This window comes from Eptatretus burgeri, chromosome 6 (assembly GCF_056783735.1).
Source record: "Eptatretus burgeri isolate ZD-2024b chromosome 6, Ebu_testis_v1, whole genome shotgun sequence".
Lineage (NCBI taxonomy): Eukaryota > Metazoa > Chordata > Myxini > Myxiniformes > Myxinidae > Eptatretus > Eptatretus burgeri.
Window position 1 is genome coordinate 83,320,707 of NC_140966.1, and position 26,413 is coordinate 83,347,119.

At 49.5% G+C, this 26,413-nt stretch overlaps 1 protein-coding gene across 8 annotated transcripts in view; it reads right to left on the reverse strand.

The window, feature by feature from the left end:
* Window positions 1-26,413, reverse strand: part of DCAF15 (DDB1 and CUL4 associated factor 15) — a 77,555-nt gene that overhangs the window by 49,252 nt on the left and 1,890 nt on the right. For all 8 annotated transcript variants that reach the window (XM_085885887.1, XM_085885886.1, XM_085885885.1 and 5 more), the window contains exons 2-3: window positions 22,135-22,232; window positions 20,084-20,225 (exon numbers count right to left, since the gene is read on the reverse strand). In XM_085885887.1, the coding sequence (XP_085742013.1) occupies window positions 20,084-20,225; window positions 22,135-22,232 (240 nt within the window). The remainder of the gene's footprint in view (window positions 1-20,083; window positions 20,226-22,134; window positions 22,233-26,413) is intronic.

The following is a 26,413-nucleotide window of genomic DNA, read 5'->3' on the forward strand; positions in this document are numbered from 1 at the left end:
TACATGCATGCAGAGTTACCTGTATTGTTCATACACTGCAGGCATTTTCAAATTCAAGTGTATAAATACGTAATATCATGATTAGTTATATATTAGTGTTTACAGCAAAATTAATTTTGGTGAAATATTAACAACTTGACAGCAAGTTTTCAAGACAATACTACATGATTGATGATTCTGAACAAAAATGGAAATACACCAAAAGAAAGTATGAAGGTCAGAGATTGTAGGCTAGATTTTTTTTTATGAAACCCCATCTAACGTGTTGCCATGGTAACCAAATAAACAGACAATTCATTACAAATTGTGTATTTTCATAAGAATGTGCAATTAAGTGATAAATATGTAAATTAATTGGGTTGCTAAATAATGATTGCCCATATTGTTAGCTTTCTAGATGCCAACATCCCAGACTACCATTGATCCTTACTGGGGTTATGATAATAAATAAGATCAACGGCATGCATAAAGAGGGCCCCCAAATGTAAAGCATTTCATTTTTGGGGCAGGCGTGGGGGCAGTGGTTCTATAGGTAATTTTTTGTTCCAATTTAATCATACAGACTATAAATCAATAATAATATCAATTGCTGCTATGATTGATATAATTCTTATTACAATAATCTTTACCATGGTAACACATTCAACGCATATACAGTAAGACTTATATACCATACATGTCAATGTCCATATGTGTACATTATTTTGCCCTTTTTTTAGTCTAAAACTTGACTGGTTTTTGGTCAACATAAGAAATAGACAAATACCAAAATTGTTCATCAAATTACTTATCAAAACAACGAATTTTCTCTTCTTTCCATAGATAACAACTTCTAAAAGCTTAGATGTCCTTGAAAGTTTATATGGGTCACATGATGACATGCTTCCAATACCGGGAGCCGTGCCTAAAGGCACTGTCGACGGCTAAAAGCTTAAATGCAGAAATTGAAAACGAAACCTATACATCCTGTACCCCTTCTCAGATTTGTTGCTGCACCCAAAGGCGCAACAACCCGTCATTTTGACGAATAAAGTTTCACTCAGTTTCAAACTCGGTCTCTCCGAGCTCACTCGGTGAAGATCTGGATTCGATGCGTAGCTTGGCGCTAGAGTGTGAAACAAAATGGCGCCCATGTGTCACGTGACCATCAAATTCTGGTCCCCCTATGTCGCTACTCTCTATATATAGGTACTCTAATCTGAGCCGGGGGTCAAAGGTGAGAAAAGGTGGGGGCCTCTCTTTGGGGAAATAATTCCTTGGACCTGAGCCAAAACCAACTTCCCCTGTCCCCCGCACAGTGCGTGGGGAGGGGGTGAGAGGGCACGCCCCTTTTCGGGAGGCTTCTCGAAACACCTCAAAGGGAGGTGGAGCCGAAAATGGGGTGGAGTGAAGGGCGGAGCCCCACGCTATAAAGGGCGGAGCCCCACGCTATAAAGGGCGGACCGTACGCGAGGCTCGGGGCTCTCTGAGAGATCTCCCTGTGGTTCATGGCTCTCTTCCCGTCTCCCGATGGTCCATGCCCTGCTGCTTCTTCCGGCTCGTGGTACACTCGCCTGCCTTTGGTGGTCCAGTGCTCGTGCTTCCTAGGGTTCAGCGCTCCAAGGGTGGTTCAGCTGTTCCTGTGGTCGGGGTCCGGTGGAGTGCCCATGCATCGGGGATGCGGACGGAAGGCGCAGCTCTGCCGGCTGTTTGGTGTGGACCTGCGCGTCTGGACGAGGAGTGCTGGAGAGAGTTCGCCGGCCACGCAGGAGGCCCGGAAACCAGGCGCGTCCACGCTAGCTGTCGGGGGAGCGGGATGTCACGACTCGACGACCACTAAGGGGGGGCAGGTCTCGTGGGCCCATTCGGTCAGCCAAGGCCTACTTTATAAAGGTCCCCGGACCCTGTCTATCTCCCTGCCGATGGGGAGGACTTTCCTTTTGTTTTTGTATGCATGTTGTGGCACCGTGTCCTGTTAAGTAACGACTGTATAAGTGACTGTGCTTGTAAATAATAATTATAGTCGGTCGTATTGCTTTTGCATTCTATTTGTTACTTGTATATTGCATGACTGCCCTTGCTTGTGTTGTGCTGTATCGTGAATAAATGTCCTTGTGTGCAATGTACCCCGTTCGTCGTGTCCTATTTCCCTTTTGAAAAGCCATCTTGCATCGTTGAATGAGTAGTGGGTTTTGAACGCCCGGTAAAGAGAATCGGATCCGTCGAGGTCGGCGATAACACCGCTCGGTTATCACTGTAGTACGGAACGGACCGCTAAAGCGGTTCGTGTCCCAGGCCGACCTGCGGCGCGGTGCAGCCCCTCGGTAGGTTACCCGCGTGGGTACTTAGGTATATCGACATTCGGCGATTCACCCTATTTCGCACGGGTGGAATGCGGACTGGGCTGTGGTGAGGTTAAACCCCCACCCGTGACTGGTTCCTGGCGGTAGTTCCAGGAGGGTCACGACTGAATTTTCCGTCCGGTGCGCGACGCGGTTACGATTGGAGTTACGCGGCCGATCGCACGCCGGCGGGCACGAATTCGTAACAATATACACAAAAACAATGGAATTTTAAACAATGTCCCTCCCCCCCATTCTCACAACCTCCAAGCTAACATTCAAAACCCCATGTCAGCTTTCTTGTTACGATCAAATTCACCTCATCTTTCATTCCCTCGTCTCCCTCTTGGTCTTCCGTTTGTCAAATTCCTTTTCCTCAATCAATTGCATTTTCCTTCAGACATTTTTCTCTGCATCATACAGAAATGACACATTTAGCAATGCTCCTGCCCCAGGTCTCCTGGTAGTCTCTTAGCTGAGCCACTCCTCTCCAGAAATATTTCATTTCTAGGACCAATATGTTCGCACTACTTTTTAATGGCGCCATTGCCGTGCACCTTACGCCGCTCCTGTATGATTTTTGGCAGTGTTCACCCCGTCATTGGCAATTGCAACATACAATCTCAATTTTAAATACATTTCATCATTGATTCGTTCACCAAAATTATATATATTGTTGTGGTTGACGAAATTCGCAAACCACCATTCAGGTCCCTTAGGTGAGATATCTCTGTAAGTATATGTGTAGTTAGGCCCAAACCCGTTGTTTAGAGGGAATAAATGTCATTCATGCGGGCTGCGACCCTTTTCGATAGCCGTTTTTCTTTTACTATGTTTATTTTGGACCAGCCGCCATTACTACCACCACCAACCACGTCTCAACAGCCATCACACAACAACCACCAGCCGCAACGCCGCTTCACAACAACAACAACGCCAACAGCCACGACCTTTACCGTCACATCTCGCTCTCGCAGCCATCGCATCACCGCCATTTCCGCGCCGCTTGTGGGCACAATACTGGACTCATGCAGGGCGCGCACCGAGTAGCGTGTGCAGAAACATCACAGCCTTTCAGAAGAAAACGGATCAAAAACGACTCACGCCCACTTCTGTTCCGTCCTATCGGCGAGCGTGGGGCGATTTGGCCCCGCCTCCAGGTGCGTTGAAGTAATATCGCTATATGCAAATTCGTGGATCAAAAAGCATTCACGCCCACTTTTCCTCGGTCCAATGGGGAGCCAGCCAGAGGTGAAGGGTCGAAGGTAAAGGGTCGAAGGCGAAGGAGCGAGGCCCCAGGGGGCTATAAAAGGGCCGCGTTCGCTCGCCGAGTTGGCAGTCGGTGGAGTTGGGAAGAGCCAGTCAGGAGAGGAGTCGGAGAAGTCGGTTGGACGGAGCTGTGGAGAGTTGGAGAGGTGGCGGCGGCGAAGGCGGTCGAGGGGGTGCTCGTGTCAGAGTCGGGGAGCTGCGGAGGGAGAGGCCGGCAACGCGACCGAGGTCGTGGTGGAGACGCTCGTCGCGGGACCCGAGCCAGGGAGATATCCTCCTTCCCCCGAGCATCAACAACCCCCTCCTGTTTCCCCCCGCGCTGAGATAGTGCGAGAAGGGGGCCCCTTTCCCACCCCATTCCAGACACTGTCCGCGAGGCCCGCGGAGTCGGGGCGCCACCGCCATTTTGCGACTCATCACCAGACGGGTAGGCTCGACGAGGTCTCGGCCCCAGGCCGTCTGCCCCCTCATAGTGGAGGGTGGTCCCTTTTTCTTTTGCTTTGAGTATATGTGTTGTCGGCGCTGTCTGTGAAGTAAAACTGTATAAGTGTTGCCGTGTGCTCGGTAGTCGGTTAGCTCTGCATTGTCTTTTGCTTTTACATTTGCTTTTTGTGCATTATTGTGTGTTTCTTCTTCTTATTTTACATTTGCTTTTGGTGTAATTGTATATGTGTGCTTTCCGTTCATCGCGAAATAAATGTGCTTTATGTTGAACTGTTTTCCCATTTCGCTTCGTCTTTTCCTTTATTGAATCTCCATCTTACTTCACGTAAAGGGTTGGTCGTGGGCTAAAACGCCCGATAATTAATCGAACCGTCGAGGCCGACGATAACACCGCTCGGTTATCCCGATAGTACGGAACGGGTCGGTTAAAGTGGCCCGTGTCCGAAGTCGACCTGCGGCGAGGTGCGATCGCCCGGTCTACCCTCCGTGTGGGTACTTAGGTAGGTCGAATTTGGCGAGCAACCCTATCCCACGCGGGGGCCGATTGGCACGATCGTGGTGAGGCCGAAAGGTCCAGCCGTGACTAGTTCCCGGCGTTAGTCCAAGAGGGTCACGACGGGATTGTCCGTCCGGTGGGCGACGTGCCGCGATTCGAGTTACGTGGCCGTCCGCACGCCGGCGGGCGCGAATCCGCAACAATATATACAAGCACATGCCCCTAAAAAAAAAAATAAAAAAACTTTCAAACCGCGAGCAACAAACAACAACCACACAGGCCGTTTCTTCGCTCTCGCGTGCCCGTACGTGCGTGGCCCGGAAGTTCGCATATTATTCGCAGTTACGATTATTCGCAATTTAGTTTTAATACCCAATTATTCAATAAGCGCCAATGTATTTTACCTTTTCGCAATGTCGTGGCAAGGAAAAACAAAAAGAGAAGAGAGAGAAAAAAAAAATGTACTTTCTGGTTCGGAGCATACCAGCACTCTGATGTTACCGAAATTTATGCACCGTCTAATATGAAAACGATCATAACTTGGGGCATTGCGTTTATCTATAAATGCGCATAAGAAATTATTAGAAAACATGAAGTCATCATTATCCGGAAGCCCGTGCGTTGTAACCCGTAATGGGGGACGCGGCTGAGCTTCCCTTCCCCATCAGCCACGCCCACGCAACGTGTCTTGTCATTGGTTTGGTAAATAAATGGCCATAACTTGGGAAGCACTTGTCCGATTAATATTGTTGCGGATTCGCGCCCGCCAGCGTGCGAACGGCCACGTAACTCGAATTGCGGCACGTCGCCCACCGGACAGACAATCCCGTCGTGACCCTCTCGGACTAACGCCGGGAACTAGTCACGGGTGGGCCTTTCGGCCTCACCACGATCGTGCCAATCGGCCCCCCGCGTGGGAGAGGGTTGCTCAATAAATTCGACCTACCTAAGTACCCACACGGAGGGTAGACCGGGCGATTGCACCTCGCCGCAGGTCGACTTCGGACACGGGCCACTTTAAGCGACCCGTTCCGTACTATCGGGATAACCGAGCGGTGTTATCGTCAACCTGGACGGTTCGATCAATAATCGGGCGTTTTAGCCCACGACCAACCCTTTACGTGAAGTAAGATGGAGATTCAATAAAGGAAAAGACGAAGCGAAACGGGAAAACAGTTCAACATAAAGCACATTTATTTCGCGATGAACGGAAAGCACACATATACAATTACACCAAAAGCAAATGTAGAAGAAGAAGAAGAAACACAATAATACACAAAAAGCAAATGTAAAAGCAAAACACAATGCAGATATACCACCGACTACCGAGCACACGGCAACACTTATACAGTTTTACTTCACAGACGGCGCCGACAACACATATACTCAAAGCAAAAGAAAAGGACCACCCTCAAGGATGATGGGGGCAGACGGGCCTGGGGCCGAGACCGCGTCGGGCCTACCCGTCTGATGATGAGCCGCAAAACGGCGGTGGCGCCCCGACTCCGCGGGCCTCGCGGACAGTGTCTGGAATGGGGTGGGAACGGGGCCCCCTTCTTGCACTATCTCAGCGCGGGGGGAAACAGGAGGGGGTTGTTGATGCTCGGGGGAAGGAGGATATCTCCCTGGCTCGGGTCCCGCGACGAGCGTCTCCACCACGATCTCGGTCGCGTTGCCGGCCTCTCCTCTCCGCAGCTCCCCGACTCTGACACGAGCACCCCCTCGACTGCCTTCGCCGCCGCCACCTCTCCAACTCTCCACAGCTCCGTCCAACTGCCTTCTCCGACTCCTCTCTTGACTGGCTCTTCCTAACTCAACTCCGAACTGCACTTGACTGACTACTACTGCCTTTTTGGCGAGCGAACGCAGCCCTTTATAGCCCCCGTGGCCTCGCTCCTTCACCTTCGACCCTTTACCTCTGGCTGGCTCCCCATTGGACAGAGGAAAAGTGGGCGTGAATGCTTTTTGATCCGCGAATCTGCATATAGCGACCACACTCCGACGCACCTGGAGGCGGGGCCAAATCGCCCCACGCTCGCCAATAGGACGGAACAGAAGTGGGCGTGTCGTTTTTGATCCGATTGCTTCGGAAAGGCTGGTGCCTTTGCACCCGCTGCTCGGTGCGCGCCCTGCACGAGTCCAGTATCGGTACCCACAAGCGGCGCGGGAATGACGGTGATGCGATGGTTGCGAGGGCGAGTTGTGACGGTAAAGGTCGTGGCTGTTGGCATTGTTGTTGTTGTGAAGCGGCGTTGCGGTTGGTGGTTGTTGTGTGATGGCTGTTGAGACGTGGTTGGTGGTGGTAGTAATGGCGGCTGGTCCAAAATAAAGATAGTAAAAGAAAAACGGCTATCTAGAGGGGTCGCAGCCCGAATGAATGACATTTATTCCCTCACTACACATATACTTACAGAGATATCTCACCGAAGGGACCTGAATGGTGGTTTGCGAATTTCGTCAACCACAACACTACCCCCTCCCCTTTTTACAGACTCGTCCCGAGTCGTCAAATTTTCGTGTGCCATCATGTGTAGTTTTCCCCTAGTACATTTTACCTACGGATCCCTGAGTGCGACATTCATGGTATTCGTGTCCCCAAAATAAATAACCTGAGGGCTGAGTAACTACCTAAACAAACTCACTCACACGGACGACTTAAATAAAATTGCCGGCGCTAAGACAGACATGCCGGGGGCGCACTCATATGTGCAGTACATCTTAACCTTAACTTACAAATTTTACACTAAACCATGGTCCAGGATCAATGAACTCTGCAAAAAGAAAGCAGTTAGCAGGGAGCCAGGCTGCTCGCATGCAGTCTCTGGCTCAAACAATGCAGGTGATGGGGAACGTGGCCGGCTGCTCACTCGCAGTCCAAGGCCTTCCCTTTTTAACTGAACGCAGTGAACCACAACGGTGCATGGGCTGCACAAACGCAGTCTCCGTGCCAGCTCAAGCGGCACACGCAATGAACACAACGAATGGATGGATGAACACAAACACGGTGCACGGGCCGCCACTGCAGGCCCGTGTTGTAGCTGCCAACAGGGCAGTTCTCGCAGCTTGCAAACTGTTGCTTTCTGATCCTGGCGCACATGGCAATGAACAAGGGGGGGGGGGGCAAAGCAAAAATTGAACGGGGCGGGTGAACAGGGGCAGTGGGCATGGCATGGCAAAGGTAGCAGGCAAACACAGCCCGCAGAAGAAGGCCGCTGCAGGCAAACAGCCAGCCGGCAGATGAAGTGAGCCGGCACAGGCCTTGTAGCAACACAGCAGCAGATGAAGTGGCCGGCACAGGCCTTGAAGCAAAACACGGCCAGCCGATGGCACAGGCCTTGCAGAAAACAGCTGCAGACGATCCGGCCGGTACAGGCCTTGCAGCAAACAGCTGCAGACGATCCAGCCGGCACAGGCCTTGCAGCAAAACAACAGCTGCCGATGAAGTTGGCCGGCCTTTGCCTTGCAGCAACGCAGCCAGCAGATGAAGCTGGCCAGCCTTTGCCGTTCAGTGGAGGTTGGTGGAGGGAGTGCGGTGGTGCTGGCCACTCGGAAGGCGGGCTCGGACCTACCCTACGGTCTCCCTCCCAACCCATCGCCTTTGCCTGTCACTGTCTATACCCACTCCCTTAATTTGTCAAACCCCAATTTAGCCCCAACTTATATTTTTATTTTTACTTCCCCACTATAAATCGTCCCCTAACCCCCTGTACTGTCCTTGTTCGGCTAACCTATCCTGTCACCTAGCCTACTCCCAACCCCTACGTTCCCTTCCCGGAGGGGAACAAGGGAGAGCTAGCGTCCTGTGCCGAGGCCCAATCCAAGCCTCAGAATGGCCTCCCCAGAGTTCAGCGATCTATAACCAAAGTGGGTCCAGCGGCCCACCACGAGAGCGAGGGGATGGATGGTGCGGAGGGGTACACTTCCTATCTACCCTAACCATTTAACTGTTAAACTACCCCGGGGCTTTCAACAAGCGCCTCTCGCTTAAACTATTGGTTCTAACAACCCAGATTCCCGTCGCCTGTGTTGGTGTCCTCACAATTTCGGGCCTCGCCCCTCCAATTTTCTCTCCGTGCCCTCACACGGTCTCATGGCTGGGACACGTGGCTCCCTTTGGCAGGCACGACCCTCTGCCGATTCTCCGACGATGGCACCCCCGGGCAGTACACTGCCTCCGAGCCTACCAGCTCCCTAAACACCGGGGAGTGCCCCCCATGGCACCTCCCCTGAAACGCACACGTGGCAGGCTGGCTTCCCAGGCCCCTTTCCGAGGGTCACCCGTGCCCACAACACTGCCCACGCGGCTAACGGCGCCCCGGGCCCCCGCATCAAGCAGGCGCACCCGTGCCCACTACACTATCCCGGCCCCCCCATGGGCCCTTGGCCTACTACGGCCGACTAGCCTGGTGCCCGGGGTACCCACTCAGCGATACTCACCTTTCGCAGCCACGCTCCCAGCCCGTCAACAGGGCTCCTGCACCCCTCCAAACGGGTTTCGAGCCTACATTCACACCAACAGCAAAACGAGCTCCATTTTTCAATTTAACTAACCCCCTAACTCACTCTACACTGACCCCGGGGTCCCTTGGGCGGGAGTCACTCCTCCCCCCAATCACTCATCGCACCATGCATTCCCCATTCGCTCCACTCACACAGACCCGCTGGCCTCACTCACTCATCATGTACTCACCTCACAACTCTTCAACACACTCACCGCTGAACTCTGCCATCCTTCTAACTACCTCCCCTAACTAACTCGTGCTCCCACGTCGTCCCTTAAACTACAGCACGTTCCTTTTAACACTACGTAGCTAAACTACGTCCCCTCTACACATTCACAAGTCTGTCACTGTCTCCAAATCTCTAAAATAACTTTCCCAACCTAAATCTCGCTACAATCCCTCTAACTAATCCATTCCACGGACTCCATGAGGACTTACCCCTGCCCCATGAAGTCGGTCTAGCTAAGCTAACCCTTCCCCCTAACTAGTTTCCATCCTGTGCCCAGGTCAAGGGGGTCTTCCACCCCTTGCCCAGGACTCCTGTGCACCCGAAAGTGAGGCTTATTTTTTTTTTTCATGCGCAGCACCAGCGCGGCAACTCGCAGCTCGCGCACTTTGCACCTGCCCGTGACGTCATGCAGCTGCACGTGTTCCTCGTCCCTCCTTGGACGGTACCATCCGGCAGGGATACCCCTCCTGCCGGATTCCAACCCCACGTGCAGCCATGACGTCACCGTGCGCATAAAAAAAAACACAAGCCCCACGTCTCGAGGGGTTCCCCACGCGAACACATGTGCTTTGCCCGTTGGAGTTTAACACACACGATGGCGTGGAGAACCCGTCCGGTCCAAATCCGTTTACCTGCCGAAGCTTTGTCCGTCCGTGGGATCGGCAAATCCACCGCGTGCGTTTCCGGACCGGGACTTCACTCTCGCAAGCGAGCACGTGGGGGCCTCGTGCATTGCACAGCACGGACCTCGTGCTCACTGCTGGGTGAACCCGGCACGGTCCCCGAAACAACTACAGCCGCTACTCGGCTTTCTTTCCTCACATGTCGCCGTCGTCGCCATTCGACACACGCACTCCCGCGTGTTACGACGCTAACACACCTCACCATTAAACTCACACCGGGAGACGCGGCTGCATGTTCACACATGCCGACCGACATCTCCCTTACACACAACGACCTTGCACACGCTGTCTCTCTCACACTCGGCCGCTCACTCACGCATGCTACCTCCCTCGCACACGTGGCTCCACTCACTCGCGGCCTTTCACTCAGTCGTGCTGCTCCATTCATACTGGCCGTTTCACTCACACACACGGCCTCTTCCACTTGCGGTGCCCCTTTTACACACGGCGTGCTGGGAAGCACGCACTCCGGCACACTCGCCACCACACCACTCACACACGGGGTCGCTTCCACACACGGGGTCTTTGTCACCCACCCGGTCGCTCTCACACACGCCCTTGCACCCACGCTATGCGTGCGTTGCAGCACGCATTTCGCCACACTCGTGAACACACACCTCGACACCACACACACCGGGACAACCACACTGGGGATTCGTGTCCCCACAAGGGTCTCCGGGGCCTCTATACCCCCCAAGCTCGGCGTGCACCCGTCCACAGCACTCCTCCCCTCGAACTCGCAAAGCACGACCGAACTCACCTGGTCGTGACTCGCCTCAAGGGGGCATACTCCCTCCCCTCGTTCCTGGAGGAGGCCATCCAGCTGCTCGCACTGGGTCCCTACACGCTCCGCGAGCTCACCCTCACTATCCTCCACTACCTCCGTGTGTGTGTGTACGTCTCTAGCCTTGTCATTATCATGCAGTCTCTCCTCTATTTTTTTTGGTCTCCCGTGTCTCTATACATTTATAAGTTTCTGTTGTCCCCTCCTGTCTATTAGTCTCCGCTTCTTTCTGGCGTCTTTCCCTTATCTTTATGTAGGTCAACCTTGCTTTCTCTTTAAGTCGCTCCCGTCCTTCCCTGTTTTTCACTCCTTGCTCTTTCACGATCTCCGCGTACCTCATCCTTGCTTTCCGTATTAATTGTTCTTTTCTCTCCCTCCCAATTACTTTCACCTTGTCTCTTATCTCCCTCGTGCACGTCTCCGTCACGCTTCTCGCCCAATACGTCCCCCGAATTATTTTCTCCTTACCCGCCTCCACCGCGGGCCCAACAGCCGTTGCACTCCCTCCCAGCTCGTTCGCTCCCACACGTGGAGTCGCCATTTTAAGCTCCCCGGTTACTGCCTTCATGCCCGCCTGCAGGCTTCGGCCCATGCTCTGCGTCTCACCCCGCAGCCCTTTCATTTCTTCCTTCATGTTTGTTTCCATTTCGTTCATTTGTTGTGTATTCGCATCCATTTTTTCGTTCATTTGTTGTGTATTCGCATCCATTTTCGTTTTCACTTCGTTCATTTGCTTGTTCATGTTCGCATTCATCTTCGCTGTCATTTCCGCCAGCATGGCGCATAGCTGGGCCATGTCGGGTGCGCTTGGGTGAGCCGATTCGGCAAGGATCGGGGGGTTTTGGCGGAGGGGGGAGGGGAGGTGTCATACACCGCGGCCGCCGCCGCACCTATTTTGGGCTCTGGGTTCAGTTGGGCGAGTTCGTGTTCCTGCACAACCAACATTTCCTGCACGGGGTTTTCATCCTGGACCATGGATTCTACATTACTACACATATACATTTCTAATACCCGCGGCTCCCGCTCGCCTTGAGACGCCATCTTGCTTCTCGTAAAGGGTTAATTTGAATCGCTCGTAATTTGGAGGGAATCGGGGGTCGCTCCTCTCACCCCTGGACCGATTCCCGTGAATTTAGTTGGAGACAGGAGAGCCCGTTTTCCCGTTCTCCGATACCAGTGCCGCGAGGAGGGCGATGAGTTTATATCGCACGACCTGACACTAGTGTTGCGGATTCGTGCCCGCCGGCGTGCGAACGGCCACGTAACTCGAATCGCGGCACGTCGCCCACCGGACGGACAATCCCGTCGTGACCCTCTCGGACTAACGCCGGGAACTAGTCACGGGTGGGCCTTTCGGCCTCACCACGATCGTGCCAATCGGCCCCCCGCGTGGGATAGGGTTGCTCGCCAAATTCGACCAACCTAAGTACCCACACGGAGGGTAGACCGGGCGATCGCACCTCGCCGCAGGTCGACTTCAGACACGGGCCACTTAAAGCGACCCGTTCCGTACTATCGGGATAACCGAGCGGTGTTATCGTCAACCTGGACGGTTCGATCAATTACCGGGCGTTTTAGCCCACGACCAACCCTTTACGTGAAGTAAGATGGAGATTCAATAAAGGAAAAGACGAAGCGAAATGGGAAAACAGTTCAACATAAAGCACATTTATTTCGCGATGAACGGAAAGCACACATATACAATTACACCAAAAGCAAATGTAGAAGAAGAAGAAACACACAATAATACACAAAAAGCAAATGTAAAAGCAAAACACAATGCAGATATACCACCGACTACCGAGCACACGGCAACACTTATACAGTTTTACTTCACAGACGGCGCCGACAACACATATACTCAAAGCAAAAGAAAAGGACCACCCTCAAGGATGATGGGGGCAGACGGGCCTGGGGCCGAGACCGCGTCGGGCCTACCCGTCTGATGATGAGCCGCAAAACGGCGGTGGCGCCCCGACTCCGCGGGCCTCGCGGACAGTGTCTGGAATGGGGTGGGAACGGGGCCCCCTTCTCGCACTATCTCAGCGCGGGGGGAAACAGGAGGGGGTTGTTGATGCTCGGGGGAAGGAGGATATCTCCCTGGCTCGGGTCCCGCGACGAGCGTCTCCACCACGACCTCGGTCGCGTTGCCGGCCTCTCCTCTCCGCAGCTCCCCGACTCTGACACGAGCACCCCCTCGACTGCCTTCGCCGCCGCCACCTCTCCAACTCTCCACAGCTCCGTCCAACTGCCTTCTCCGACTCCTCTCTTGACTGGCTCTTCCTAACCCAACTCCGAACTGCACTTGACTGACTACTACTGCCTTTTTGGCGAGCGAACGCAGCCCTTTATAGCCCCCGTGGCCTCGCTCCTTCACCTTCGACCCTTTACCTCTGGCTGGCTCCCCATTGGACAGAGGAAAAGTGGGCGTGAATGCTTTTTGATCCGCGAATCTGCATATAGCGACCACACTCCGACACACCTGGAGGCGGGGCCAAATCGCCCCACGCTCGCCGATAGGACGGAACAGAAGTGGGCGTGTCGTTTTTGATCCGATTGCTTCGGAAAGGCTGGTGCTTTGCACCCGCTGCTCGGTGCGCGCCCTGCACGAGTCCAGTATCGGTACCCACAAGCGGCACGGGAATGACGGTGATGCGATGGTTGCGAGGGCGAGTTGTGACGGTAAAGGTCGTGGCTGTTGGCGTTGTTGTTGTTGTTGTGAAGCGGCGTTGCGGTTGGTGGTTGTTGTGTGATGGCTGTTGAGACGTGGTTGGTGGTGGTAGTAATGGCGGCTGGTCCAAAATAAAGATAGTAAAAGAAAAACGGCTATCTAGAGGGGTCGTAGCCCGAATGAATGACATTTATTCCCTCTAAACAACGGGTTTGGGCCTAACTACACATATACTTACAGAGATATCTCACCTAAGGGACCTGAATGGTGGTTTGCGAATTTCGTCAACCACAACAATATCAAACCTTGAAAAGGCACATCCTCAGGTCCCCAGCAATATATCTGGCAAGTTTCAATTAGATCGGACCAGTGGTTGTCGAGAAACAGCGGTCACAGACACACACACACACAGACACACATTGCTGGAATTATAGATAGATTTTTTTTTTTTCTTAAGTCCTTTTCACATAAAAATCGATCTTTTCTTTCTTCAAACCATGTATACACGGAAAAGACAAAATGAATCAGAAGCTGCTTTTTGAATGCAAAAAGTGCGACTTATTGAGACAGAGGAGCAAAAAAGATGCAAGATTAAGAAGAAAGAGAATAAGGCAAGAATAAGAGCAAGTTTGTCTGTGACCGATTTGAATGCATTGAGAGCACATAATTAAGAAGGTCACCAGAGATTTATTAGTTAACAAACGGATGATGAGAGGACATCAAGGCAGACATAAAATCGTGTTCAGCATTAGAGTAGGTGGCATTCAGCTCTGTAAAAACAGCTGGTTGTCTGTCTGGCAGGCCTCCAGTTTTTCTTTTTAATACTCGCAGAGTACCTGCCCTACATGCAATCTTGTTCCAAGCATGTAACAAGTTCTTCTGACACATACTTTTATTTGGGCGGTGTATCGGCAACTGACAGCTTTGTAAACGTAAAATAAGTAAATAAATAACCTGGATTTCATGCATGAAGCAAAACATACAAAACAACTCACTGTACATTAAAATGTGGGGACAGGAGTACAGGACTGTAAATGGTGGAGACGTGTTGTATCCTCCCCACCTCGTGGTGCAACACAAGTGCAATCGCAAGTGCAACACACGATACACATTTACATCGATAATTTGCGTCCCCCCCCCCACCCACCCACCCAAAACCACCAAAGACAAAAAAACATCCACGTACATTAATTGGGGTCATGCTTATCCTATGCAAGAAGTCTGGATGTAATCAGCCCAGAACTGTAGGAGGAGTAGCGTGAAAAAAACCAGACACCAATCTATGAATTATAGTAACGATATGTGCTTCAAGACGCAAACAAGCACATAACACAAAGTTAATCAAGATAGGTTTCAAAAACATCCAGGAGCATTACCACATCAGTTCTGGATGGCAGTCGTCTCCTATATTCACAATCGTTTCTAAAAATCTGGAACTTAATCCTGCAGGTATCAAGGAGGGTATTCGGCTGTCGTGGTCTGGCCTCCGGACATGCCACGGTGTTCGCTTAATGGTTTCAAGCTATTATTACAGTTAATAAACGAGAAGGGCTCTCGGTAGAGCGCATACCTCCGCCACGCAATGCCTGATCCATGAGAACATGTCGGGCCCAATACATTTTTGAACTAGATCGACGCGCATGTAGAAATGCCCAAAAAAAAGAAAAAAAAAAATCGAAATTTTTTTGAAAAAAAAGTTAAAAAATTTTCTGGGTTTTTTCTCTAACAATTTTTTTTGGGGGGGGGTGGAAATCACTTAAAACATGTAGAAATGCAAAAAAAAAATTCAAATATTTTTTCAAAATGGCCACCATAGCGGCCATATTGGATTTTGGACCAAGTCCAAAATCTAATGACAGTCGGAGCAGCTGTTGTAGTAGGATGCAGTATGAGCAGCAGGAGTAGGAGCAGCAGCCTCCGCGCAGGCTAGCGGAGTCGTGTGAACGCGAGTGCTGGCCATGTGCGTAATGGCAGGACCGCGCGCACTGTATGGAATGTGCTCGAAAGCAGACACGTACGCCACTCGTGAAACGTGCATGGATTTATCTATGGCGAAGTACCTTCGGTCCTCGCTGGCAGCGGTGGATTCTCCACGGATGGTGAACGTCTTCTCGTCTCTGCGGCCAGCGAGGCTGCAATCGGGCCAGGGAATGTACAGTGCGGGCCACGTTGGCGCGCGCGGAACGAGCGCGTTTATCAACGCTGGTTGAGCGTCCGAGCGGGCGTGCGGGGTCCTCAACCGGTCGCCTGGGGGTTTTTGCAGGATGATTCGTGTGCCAGTTTCGGTGTGGGCGATTCATGTCGTTTCCTGGGTTCGGAGCGCAGTATTACCGCTGTTTGGGGTGGCCTTGCCGGAAACTAAGTGAGGCGGTTTCCGGCCCAAGCTGTGGGGCCACGTGGGGGGGTCGGGGCCAATCGGAGCGCCTGATTCGGGTGATGACGTTTGGATTCGGCATGGCCCCTCCCCCAGAGCTGCGGGCCCTATAAAGTTTGGGACAGTCCCTCTTGCCCAGACGTCTGTTTCCTGCTCCTCGACTCCGCCACCTAGTCTCCGCCCACAGACACTACCACGACCCGCCTCCTGCTCCTCGACCGCCTCCTCGTCTCCGCCCACACCACGTCGACCCCACCCGCCTATCTGATCCCGCCCACTTCTCCACCCTCGTCCTCTGGACTCCGCCCCTTCTCCACTCGAGCTCCTCCTTCACGAGCAAAGTCTCCACACATGCGGCTTGGGCCAGAGGCAACGTGCCCCCTGCCGGGTACCGCATCCAGGAGCACCCCCCCCCCGGAAACGTATTGGTGGCACGTCGTGTTATCAGGCGCACAGGTACCGAGATCATAACCTCAACCCCCCCCCCACCCCACCTGTTTGCAAACTCCCTCTTCATTGGGTTCTGTGTCAGTGTCAGTGTCAGTGTCAGTGTCAGTGTCAGTGTCAGTGTCAGTGTCAGTGTCAGTGTGTGCTGGTGCCTGTCTTCTTAAGTTAGAGTGTAGAAGATTGTCATCATTGTTATTGTTATTATTTTTGTGTTAAGTCTGCTCTGTGTCCCCTTTTGTAAGTTGCCTGTTTATTGTCGCACCACACGCTTCTTTCTATCCCTGCATCACATCCCAATAAATCTTCACTGTGCGACATATCTTTTCTCGCCTGCTTATAAATAAATTATGAGTATTAGGAATGTTCCATGCTCGTTTTTGTCTTTTCTTCCATTTATCCAGCATGGTCCGAATCCTAGTTTAGCCGGGACTTTATTCCCAACGATCCGTTCCTTTTAGCCGGTACGTCCTTGGCAGTGTCGCTCGGCTGCATCCGATCTGGTAAAGTGATCTGGTCCGGTAGAGTGATCTGGTTCAGACAAGGCGTACCGAGGGCGTATGTTTCCTGGTAATTAAACCACGTGATAAATTAGGTAACCCGATTAACCCATAGACGGGAGGGCCCTAGGTCACGTGGTTGAGTTATTGGCGTCCACGGTCGGTTAAGCGACCCGCCGCGTCACGGAATTATCCGTGTGCGACGGCCTACAATTCCGGGGATTCTAGAGGGAATCGACGTAGCTTCCCCCCCCCCTCTTGTGGTCTTCTCACTCGACCCCCCGGCTCGCAAAAATAGACACTTTATTCCGTTTGCACTAAATGGACTTCTTGATGGGAAAAAAAAAAAAAAAAAAAAAAAAAAAAAAAATCGCTTTGATGTTGAACATGATGAACAGATCAGTTTTTAACATGAATTCAGGTGCAGGTGATAAATTTAACAAAATGATATCACACTTTTTATCTATTTATTTATTTAAATTGTGCTATTGACATTTATTTTACTGTGACACTCATTTTGGAGCAGACTCGCTACTTCCGCTGACATTATTAACCTCCGCCATCGAAGATCGGAGGTTACAGTTTTCACCCCTTTCTGTTTGTTTGTTTGTGAACAGTATTACGGAAAAACTCCTCGACGGATTTCGACGAAACTTGGTGGGGGGATTAGGTATGGTCCAAGGATCTATGGCAATGTACCTTCTCGTCCTCTTCCTCTACGTGCTTTGTAAGTGATCTGTTGAAGTGTGGAAGTTGAAGTGTAGAAGTTAAGCGACCCGCTGCCTCACGGAATTATCTGGGGCGACGGCCTACAATTCCGGAGAGTCCGGTGGAAATAAACGTAACTTTCACCACCTAGTGGTCGTTCTCGCCACCGGACCGCAACAATATCACCACTGTGTCCATGCCACCCCCCCCCCCCCCCGACCTGTAATCCTCCCCGTCTGTTGCACAGAAATTACACGGACTCAACTACTGATGTTAATTACTCGATTTTTTTAATGTCTAATTTATTTTATTTTGAATTTCCAGGTCATGAAAACCAACTTTGTGTGTAAGTGATCCGCCTCTGGGCTAGCAAGACACTAAGTAAAGTTTCAAGGGAAAACTTCTGTCAAATATCTTAACCAACCTTACTTGAATTATCAATACTGCCACATGCCACCAACATTTATTTCAAAGGATCGCTGATGGGCAGAAACAAATCAGATGCAAAGACAATGGAAGTCTGCAGTTCACTTGAGACTCAAGAGCAGATACAGGCTCAGCTTGAGGATCAACATGCAAGACAAACAGCTTTCAAGTCAGCTGAGACTACAGAGCAGACACATGCTCGGGTTGAGGATCAATGCGCAAGACAAGCAGCCACCAGGACAGCATGTTGGGCATCCTGAGAAGGTGAAGCATTCGATAAAAGTCCAAGCGCATTTCTCAACACCTAAGATTGGTAATTCATACAAAACCTTCCTCCTGGCAAAGCCGGGTATTTCAGCTTGTGTGTGCACATGCACACTCACGCACTCACACACTCCGATTCCCCACGTCTTTGCCGTATCCGTGTATATGTGAACAGTGTCCAATTCCAAGCATGCATTAGGCATATCTGTGCATACATCAACATAGTCTGAGCAATTCAGTAAAACAAAACAAAAGATTGTTATCAAATTGGTCCACTGTTCACAGCTCAATTTAATCCATACTGTTTATTAGTACCATATTTTTTGGCCTACAAGTCGATGTGGAGAGTACAAGTCGAATTAGGTAATTTTTTCCCATTATTCTTTCCTTCATTCAAAGACAAGTCAATTTGGAGTGCAAGACAAAGCTAGATCAACTACGACGGTAGTTAGCAAAACTGTCCTTCAGTCAGGACAACAGAGGTGTTAATTCCACCCTTTAACTCAATGCATTGCTGCTTAAATGGTACAATGGTACAGAAAACAAACTAAAGTTTAAAAAGCAACAGAATGATTACAATGGTACATTTCGTGTTTAAAACCAGCAACAGAATCATGATCAGCACTGGATCATTGCACATTACATTTTGTTGCAGTTCAGTACTCTTTAATAAACATGAACACCTGACACTTATTGTAATGCAAGCACTCAATGTTTGTCCACCTGGCTTTGCAGCCACGATTAGCCTTCTTTGTTGTCTTGGTCATCCACAACGTATTCTTCGCTTTATACCAGACCCAAACACATTGCTCACCCAATCAGCAAACATTTTGGACAACGATTTCTGTACAGTGCAGTGTACAACATTTTGAAGTTTAAATTTTAAGTACTCTTCTTCTCAACACAAGATTCGTTTTTGTACAAATACAGTATTCGTATTTCCCTGCCACTCTGTTCACACCATCTCCGACATTGTAACGCAAGCACCCAATGTTTGTCCACCTGACAATTATGAACTGAACTACTACGGCACCTCGGTGACGACTTCTTGGCTACGGAAGTACCGCGCAGCCTCTTTGATAGCTCGATCGGAGAGTCTTCGATTTTACATTTGCCATGCATCCTGTTTGATAGCTCGATCGGAGACGCCTCCATTCCAGATTCGCTGTGAGAATCACGGCAAAAGCCTGATCATGGCAAGAGGAGCACAGTATTGCTCCAGACTTACCTAGCTTTTGCCTTCCCAGCTCAAAAACTACTCAAGTAGTCCATCCGAGACATGAACATATGTCCAAGACCCGAGACCCTCCCTGTAATCTTTCAACTCCACACCCGCCCCTCTCCCGTTCCGACAAGCAATCTTCGCCCTACATTTTGGCGCATACCGTAAATGTTCATTTAATTCTCCATTTGTATATTTAATGTGTTCTTAATCGATTTGTTCAATATTTATCTCTAACATGTAGTTGAGTGAGGTTAAAGTTATGTTAGGGTGACCAAAAATGTGCCCTGGGAATGCAACCCCCTCATTATAACCATGTCTATGGGAATATCTTATCTGCTTAAATAATTTTGCTTAACATCACACTTTCGAGGAATGCATCCATGACATCAAGTGGAAACTTGTGAGAGTGTGTTTAAAATAACAATGAAACAATTCATTTCAGAAAGTATCACACTTTGCAAATTTTTTCATTTATGCGATTAAAGGTCTGAAAACATAGATAAGTATATTCTGAGTATACGTCGAGGCCCAGACTTCAGGGGGGGGGGGGGAAGGTATATGCCGAAAAATACGGGATATGGCATCAATGAATCGCTATGAGTGTGGTGCAAGAAATGAACTACTATAAATGCTGGATTAACATCAAGAGATGGATGTAAAGACAGTCATCCATTAGCTATTCCAAGTAGTCTAACTTATCACATCTATGAGGCACCTAAAACACAAAAGAAAAGAAGAAATACCTTCTTTAAATGCCTGTTAAAAGTAAACTCCCACCAATGGAGGCGGAAGACATAAAAAGAGCAGACAGCATTCTCATCGTCAATGTCCCGCGTGTAGGACAGCAGAAAACGATCCAATTTAGTGAACCCCAGGAAGATATGTCTGAAAATAATCAAGAGACATTGTAAGAGGTTGCATGGTGAAAAAAAACGGAGAAAACATTTCCATTTCTTTATTTTACAATTCAATTAATGGCAAGCGTTTAAATGACATCAATGTTTTCTAGTTAGATCTCATGCCCATTATGAAATTATGTACATAAAGCATATGAAGGACAAGGACATAACAGTACAATGTACTTAAATGGATTTCCAAGAAATTTGATGACAGCAGACAAATCAATATTATATATGGAATTTCAACCGAGGATCGCAACATCATGAGCGTTGGGTTCAGATGGGAAAGCCAAACAGGTTAATCAAGAATCAGCAGTGGCAGACCTCTCGCTCGAAAGAACCAGATGGCGCTCCACCATGCCCCTCTTAGAATGATTCCTGCCTCAAAAAAAACAAAAATAGCACCGCAAAGCGGGCCTAACCCCTCAGCCCCTTGACGCAAACCAATTTCAAGATGGTGGCCAGAATGAAAATCGCAGCATGCCCATTTTCGAAAGGAACCTTCCTCTACTCAACCCCAACACACCCAGCAAAAATGGATTTAATCGGATAAGGCGTTCTCCTCGAAATTGACGGAAACCAATTTCAAGATGGCTGCCATGGTGGCCACAGTGAAAATCGCAGCATGCCCATTTTGGAAAGGAACCTTCCTCTACTCAACCCCATTATACCTCGCCAGAATAAAATCATTGTGTGAAGCCGTTCTCTAGTTATTGTCCGGAAACCAAATTCAAGATGGCTGCTCTAGCCGCCATATTGGATATCGGATTGCGCTGAATATCCAAAGGAACCTTCCTCTAAACACCCCCATTATATCGCACAAAAATGAAATCAATAAGTCAAGGCGTTCAAGTTATTGTCCGGAAACCAAATTCAAGATGGCTGCCCTAGCCGCCATATTGGATATCAGATTGAGCTGTATATCGAAAGGAACCTTCCTCCAACCACCCCCATGAAAATAAAATCAATCTGTCAAGCCATTCTCAAGTTATTGTCCAGAAAACAAATTCAAGATGGCTGCCCTAGCCGCCATATTGGATATCGCATCGCACTGATTATCGAAAGGAACCTTCCTCCACCCAGCCTCAACACACCCTGCAAAAATGGATTTAATCAGACAAGGCGTTCTCCTCGATATCGACGGAAACCAATTTCAAGATGGCTGCCATGGAGGCCACATTGAAAATCGCAGCACACCCATTTTCGAAAGGAACCTTCCTCTACTCAACCCCAACACACCCTGCAAAAATGGATTTAATCGGACAAGGCGTTCTCCTCGAAATCGACAGAAACCAAAAGTTGACAGACGGACAACGCCTATGACAATACCCCTTTTCAGCCTACTTCGGGCTGAGGGGTAAAAAAGGACTCTGCCCTTATGAAGCTGTGCTCTACCCCTGAAAATACAGAGAATATCATGAATAAAGAATATTTCTCTCCAAATTGCCTGCAGCCTCTCTGCAATCTGCCATTTTAGCTTGCGGCCTTTAAATCTGTCAGCAACATGCGTCTGGAGGCCAAAAAGGGCGGAGCCCGACACACTTAAATAAATAAACAAATAACTTGGGCATATCCAGACCAATTCACACAAAGATTCCCCTCCCACTCCACAACTCATAGTTAATTCCTTGTTCCACTCACAAGTGGCCCTTCTGAATTTGACTTGCAATTTGTCAGCTGTCATATTTAAAACAAAGGGTCTGCACAGTGATGTAAGACCATAACCTACGGATGGACAATTAATTGCAATGAAATACAGGTGAATCAAAGCATAAGGTGAAAAGCACAGGCTAATGTTTGGCAAGAAGTCAAATACTATTCCATATAGACATTACAGCTCGAAATTATGAAGGGAGAGCAAATAATTGTCACAAAGATGGCACCAACAAACAAACCCCTGCTGCAAATCTTGTTCCCGAATGATGTCCTTGAGTGGGAAGCAAAGCCGAGGAGGAAGATTATGGAACAGCCTCCGTGAAATATGACTGTGTGTCTGCATGGGATACACAGCCAAATGAAATCACTGAACATCACAATGCAGATAAACACCACCGATGTGAACAACCACTCAAGTAGGAAACATAACAGCATCAAGGTTTATGGCAGTGCTCATCATACAACCTAAGTGAGTAACGGACTGTCATCGTAGAATACCAAGCAAAACAAAAAAGTGTAATCTTAAATCACGTCACACATTGGCAGAGAAAAACACAAAAACTCAAGTTATGTGGTTCATAAGAGGTGAGTTTTTTTTTTTTTTTTCCTCTGTGTCTCTGTGTGTCTCTGTGTGTCTCTGTGTGTCTCTGTGTGTCTCTGTGTGTCTCTGTGTGTCTCTGTGTGTCTCTGTGTGTGTCTCTGTGTGTCTCTGTGTGTGTCTCTGTGTGTGTCTCTGTGTGTCTCTGTGTGTCTCTGTGTGTCTCTGTGTGTCTCTGTGTGTGTCTCTGTGTGTGTCTCTGTGTGTGTCTCTGTGTGTGTCTCTGTGTGTGTCTCTGTGTCTCTGTGTGTGTCTCTGTGTGTGTCTCTGTGTGTGTCTCTGTGTGTGTCTCTGTGTGTGTCTCTGTGTGTGTCTCTGTGTGTGTCTCTGTGTGTGTCTCTGTGTGTGTCTCTGTGTGTGTCTCTGTGTGTGTCTCTGTGTGTGTCTCTGTGTGTGTCTCTGTGTGTGTCTCTGTGTGTGTCTCTGTGTGTGTCTCTGTGTGTGTCTCTGTGTGTGTCTCTGTGTGTGTCTCTGTGTGTGTCTCTGTGTGTGTCTCTGTGTGTGTCTCTGTGTGTGTCTCTGTGTGTGTCTCTGTGTGTGTCTCTGTGTGTGTCTCTGTGTGTGTCTCTGTGTGTGTCTCTGTGTGTGTCTCTGTGTGTGTCTCTGTGTGTGTCTCTGTGTGTGTCTCTGTGTGTGTCTCTGTGTGTGTCTCTGTGTGTGTCTCTGTGTGTGTCTCTGTGTGTGTCTCTGTGTGTGTCTCTGTGTGTGTCTCTGTGTGTGTCTCTGTGTGTGTCTCTGTGTGTGTCTCTGTGTGTGTCTCTGTGTGTGTCTCTGTGTGTGTCTCTGTGTGTGTCTCTGTGTGTGTCTCTGTGTGTGTCTCTGTGTGTGTCTCTGTGTGTGTCTCTGTGTGTGTCTCTGTGTGTGTCTCTGTGTGTGTCTCTGTGTGTGTCTCTGTGTGTGTCTCTGTGTGTGTCTCTGTGTGTGTCTCTGTGTGTGTCTCTGTGTGTGTCTCTGTGTGTGTCTCTGTGTGTGTCTCTGTGTGTGTCTCTGTGTGTGTCTCTGTGTGTGTCTCTGTGTGTGTCTCTGTGTGTGTCTCTGTGTGTGTCTCTGTGTGTGTCTCTGTGTGTGTCTCTGTGTGTGTCTCTGTGTGTGTCTCTGTGTGTGTCTCTGTGTGTGTCTCTGTGTGTGTCTCTGTGTGTGTCTCTGTGTGTGTCTCTGTGTGTGTCTCTGTGTGTGTCTCTGTGTGTGTCTCTGTGTGTGTCTCTGTGTGTGTCTCTGTGTGTGTCTCTGTGTGTGTCTCTGTGTGTGTCTCTGTGTGTGTCTCTGTGTGTGTCTCTGTGTGTGTCTCTGTGTGTGTCTCTGTGTGTGTCTCTGTGTGTGTCTCTGTGTGTGTCTCTGTGTGTGTCTCTGTGTGTGTCTCTGTGTGTGTCTCTGTGTGTGTCTCTGTGTGTGTCTCTGTGTGTGTCTCTGTGTGTGTCTCTGTGTGTGTCTCTGTGTGTGTCTCTGTGTGTGTCTCTGTGTGTGTCTCTGTCTCTGTGTCTCTGTCTCTGTGTCTCTGTGTCTCTGTCTCTGTGTCTCTGTCTCTGTGTCTCTGTGTCTCTGTCTCTGTCTCTGTGTCTCTGTCTCTGTGTCTCTGTCTCTGTGTCTCTGTCTCTAAGTCTCTGTCTCTGTGTCTCTGTGTCTCTGTCTCTGTGTCTCTGTCTCTGTGTCTCTGTCTCTGTGTCTCTGTCTCTGTGTCTCTGTCTCTGTGTCTCTGTCTCTGTGTCTCTGTCTCTGTGTCTCTGTCTCTGTGTCTCTGTCTCTGTGTCTCTGTCTCTGTCTCTGTGTCTCTGTCTCTGTGTCTCTGTCTCTGTGTCTCTGTCTCTGTGTCTCTGTCTCTGTGTCTCTCTCTCTCTCTCTCTCTCTCTCTCTCTCTCACTCTCTCTCTCTCTCTCTCTCTCAGAGGATTACACGTTTTCAGAGCTGTTCCTTCAAGACTTGAAACAAAAAGCGGGAAGAACCTGTAATTACAACAGCACAAGTGCCCTGATGGCCATCTGGTAGCGGTATCATAAATTCCAAATTTATATCTTCACTAATATGTAGTTATCCCTGCTCTAGCATTCTGATATTGTCATTGAAGTAAATTGTCCCAAATTGGGTAGGATACCCAAATCAGAAAGAGCAACTGATCATACTTACCACTTGCCTGAATTTTTTTTTAACTGGAGCGTTCATAGAACACCTCACCTGACACAATCTTTATGGAAAAAAGGACATGGGTGGATGTCTGTGAGCAGGGAATTTGATTCGTCGAGATGATGTAAAATTCCATAATATTGTTGCGGATTTGGGGTGGCGGGATTCTCACCCGGTCCTTGGCGCCACCCTCACCACCGCCGTCTCCAGGGTTACAACGCCGGCTGGCTCGGCACAGGCCTCGGGTCGCGCGTCTTCAATCGCGATACCAACGTACCCCTGGACCTTACCAGTTGGGGAAATAGACCCCGGTTACAGACTGGTTTTGTCAGATGCCGAGCGTTTTCTGCCAGTATGTAACCATTTTGGTTTTATATACCAATCGAATGGATCGTTCCTCGACGCGACACAAATTAATCCAAATCGGCAACTTCATACGGATCAGCCAAATTTATTGGGAAACATCGAGGAACACAACACAAGCAAAATATTCACGACAATGTCTTTATCAATCTATAACCCGTTCTTAACTAGGGAACTACGGATTACGGGTTTCGAGGGGGTCCCGACTGAGATATACCTTAAACAACATGCAGACAAGACATAGAACTTGGTGATGTTTCATGGACGAGAGGAAAGTGTCAAAAGCACGAATGTCGCTCGTAACAAGCGGATGTCCACGGATTCGAGCCCCTCAGCTCAAGCACGCCGCGTGGCAAAATGGTGCTCACCCTCCTTTGTCGCACCGCACGCGGCTGCCGTGCGCTCACACCCCACGTAAGGTCGACGGCACAAGACCGCCAGATCGACGGTGGGATCCAGATGGTTTCTCACAAGGTCCAGCATACAAGTCCAGGCCTGGCCTGTTCACCAGGCCTCCTTCACGAAGCAGATCGCAGACAGACACAGCCGTCCCCTACACAGCAGATCACGACTCCCACCAGTCGTCTCTCATCCAGCAGAGGGCAGACAGACCTCCTGCAGTCCTTTCCCTGCCTTTCCTTTGGCCTTGGCTCGCTTCTCCAGGCCACAGAAGGCAGACCCGGCACGCCAAGGTCCAGTTTCTCTCCCGGCAGAATCACCACTCTCTCCTTCGTTCGCTCGCTTTGAAGCCACTGGCTCCTCCCCTTAGTTTTCACTTCCTCTTTTTGGCCACTCCCCCTCAGCCGACTGGGCGGGACCTATCGCCCGGCGAGGGGAAGGAAGAAGAGGAAGCTCTCGGTACACCACCACTGCACAAACAAATAACACCCTGTGACACCTCCCGACACACATGCAACGTCCATTTTACCGAACAGCCTGGCTAAACATGCATTTAATGGGGGATCTGAGCTAATCCTATATTTAGTAGCATACTGAGAGCCATATCTGTAACAATATTTTGTCCAAGTACGACGAAACAAAAGATTTTTGAAAGTGCCAAAAAGGCTATCTGTGTTCTCCGGTGTTCCAGTATACAATTCAACTGAGATAAAATAAAGATTTTATTGGTTGTAGAAAAAAAATTTTTTTAGAAGTTTACTGCCGTTGAGGCAGCATCTTTGACACCACCTTCTTTAACACGGTACATTAGATATTCGTGCCTGCTGTTTGTGTCCTTTATGACATCCTTAAAAATAGTACGTTTCCTGTTTGGAACGATTTTCAATTTTGGTTGACTGCCAGGCATGTAGACGAAGTAAAAAAACATTATCTCACTCCTGTCGGGACAAATTCAGAGGCAAAGTACTGCTAAACTGCAGATTTGTTTTCCGATTCATGTTCACAATATAACATTCAATTGAAATCAAGTTGTTCCTCGA